At 30.5% G+C, this 688-nt stretch overlaps 1 protein-coding gene across 1 annotated transcript in view; it reads left to right on the forward strand.

Moving 5' to 3' along the window:
• Window positions 1-688, forward strand: part of LOC119588230 — a gene marked incomplete in the record, with an annotated part of 18,655 nt that overhangs the window by 7,388 nt on the left and 10,579 nt on the right. The window contains 2 exon segments of the mRNA XM_037936930.1: window positions 46-49; window positions 285-389. Of these exon segments, the coding sequence (XP_037792858.1) occupies window positions 46-49; window positions 285-389 (109 nt within the window).

The following is a 688-nucleotide window of genomic DNA, read 5'->3' on the forward strand; positions in this document are numbered from 1 at the left end:
CACATTTAGTATACTTTTTAAAACCCTTATAATCAAACTTTGCAGTCTGGCAAAAATATACAATTAATAAAATTTAGTACTCATGTCTAAATACCAAATCCAATATATATAAATTCAAGCAATTACACATCAAGCTTACAAAGTATACTGAACACTTATAAAGAGTTAAGAAACAGCACAAATCATAAATGGTGTAAAACAATTGTCTGAAATATATCTTTAACTAAAAGATGCCCTTCCCCCCATTTAAAACTACAAAACCCTTTTAAATTTGTTTTTTAAAGTATGGCTGTAACATTACCATAAAAAAGTTATATTCTCTCCACTTATATGGTGAAAGTATACAAAAGGATCCCACCAACTTTGAGAGAATTGAAGATCACAGTCTTGTAGGCAATGAAACCTTACATTATTATATATTACAATTAATTTTCATAAGCTAGGACAAAAACAACCAAATGACGCAGAAAAAAACCCTGGGACCTAAAGGCAAAAATACCAAAAAAATTTTTTTCTAAAGTACTATTAATATGTCAAACCTGTACATTTTTGTTACGTCTTTTTAGAAATACTTGAACATACATTCGTCGCTCAGCCATCTACCGGCTAATTTGAAAGCTTTTCACAGTGCTCATTACTCGTTTAGGGAGTGGACTTCGTTTACAGTGATACCTGTGTTTTACCCTTT

Source organism: Penaeus monodon, chromosome 23 (assembly GCF_015228065.2).
Source record: "Penaeus monodon isolate SGIC_2016 chromosome 23, NSTDA_Pmon_1, whole genome shotgun sequence".
NCBI lineage: Eukaryota > Metazoa > Arthropoda > Malacostraca > Decapoda > Penaeidae > Penaeus > Penaeus monodon.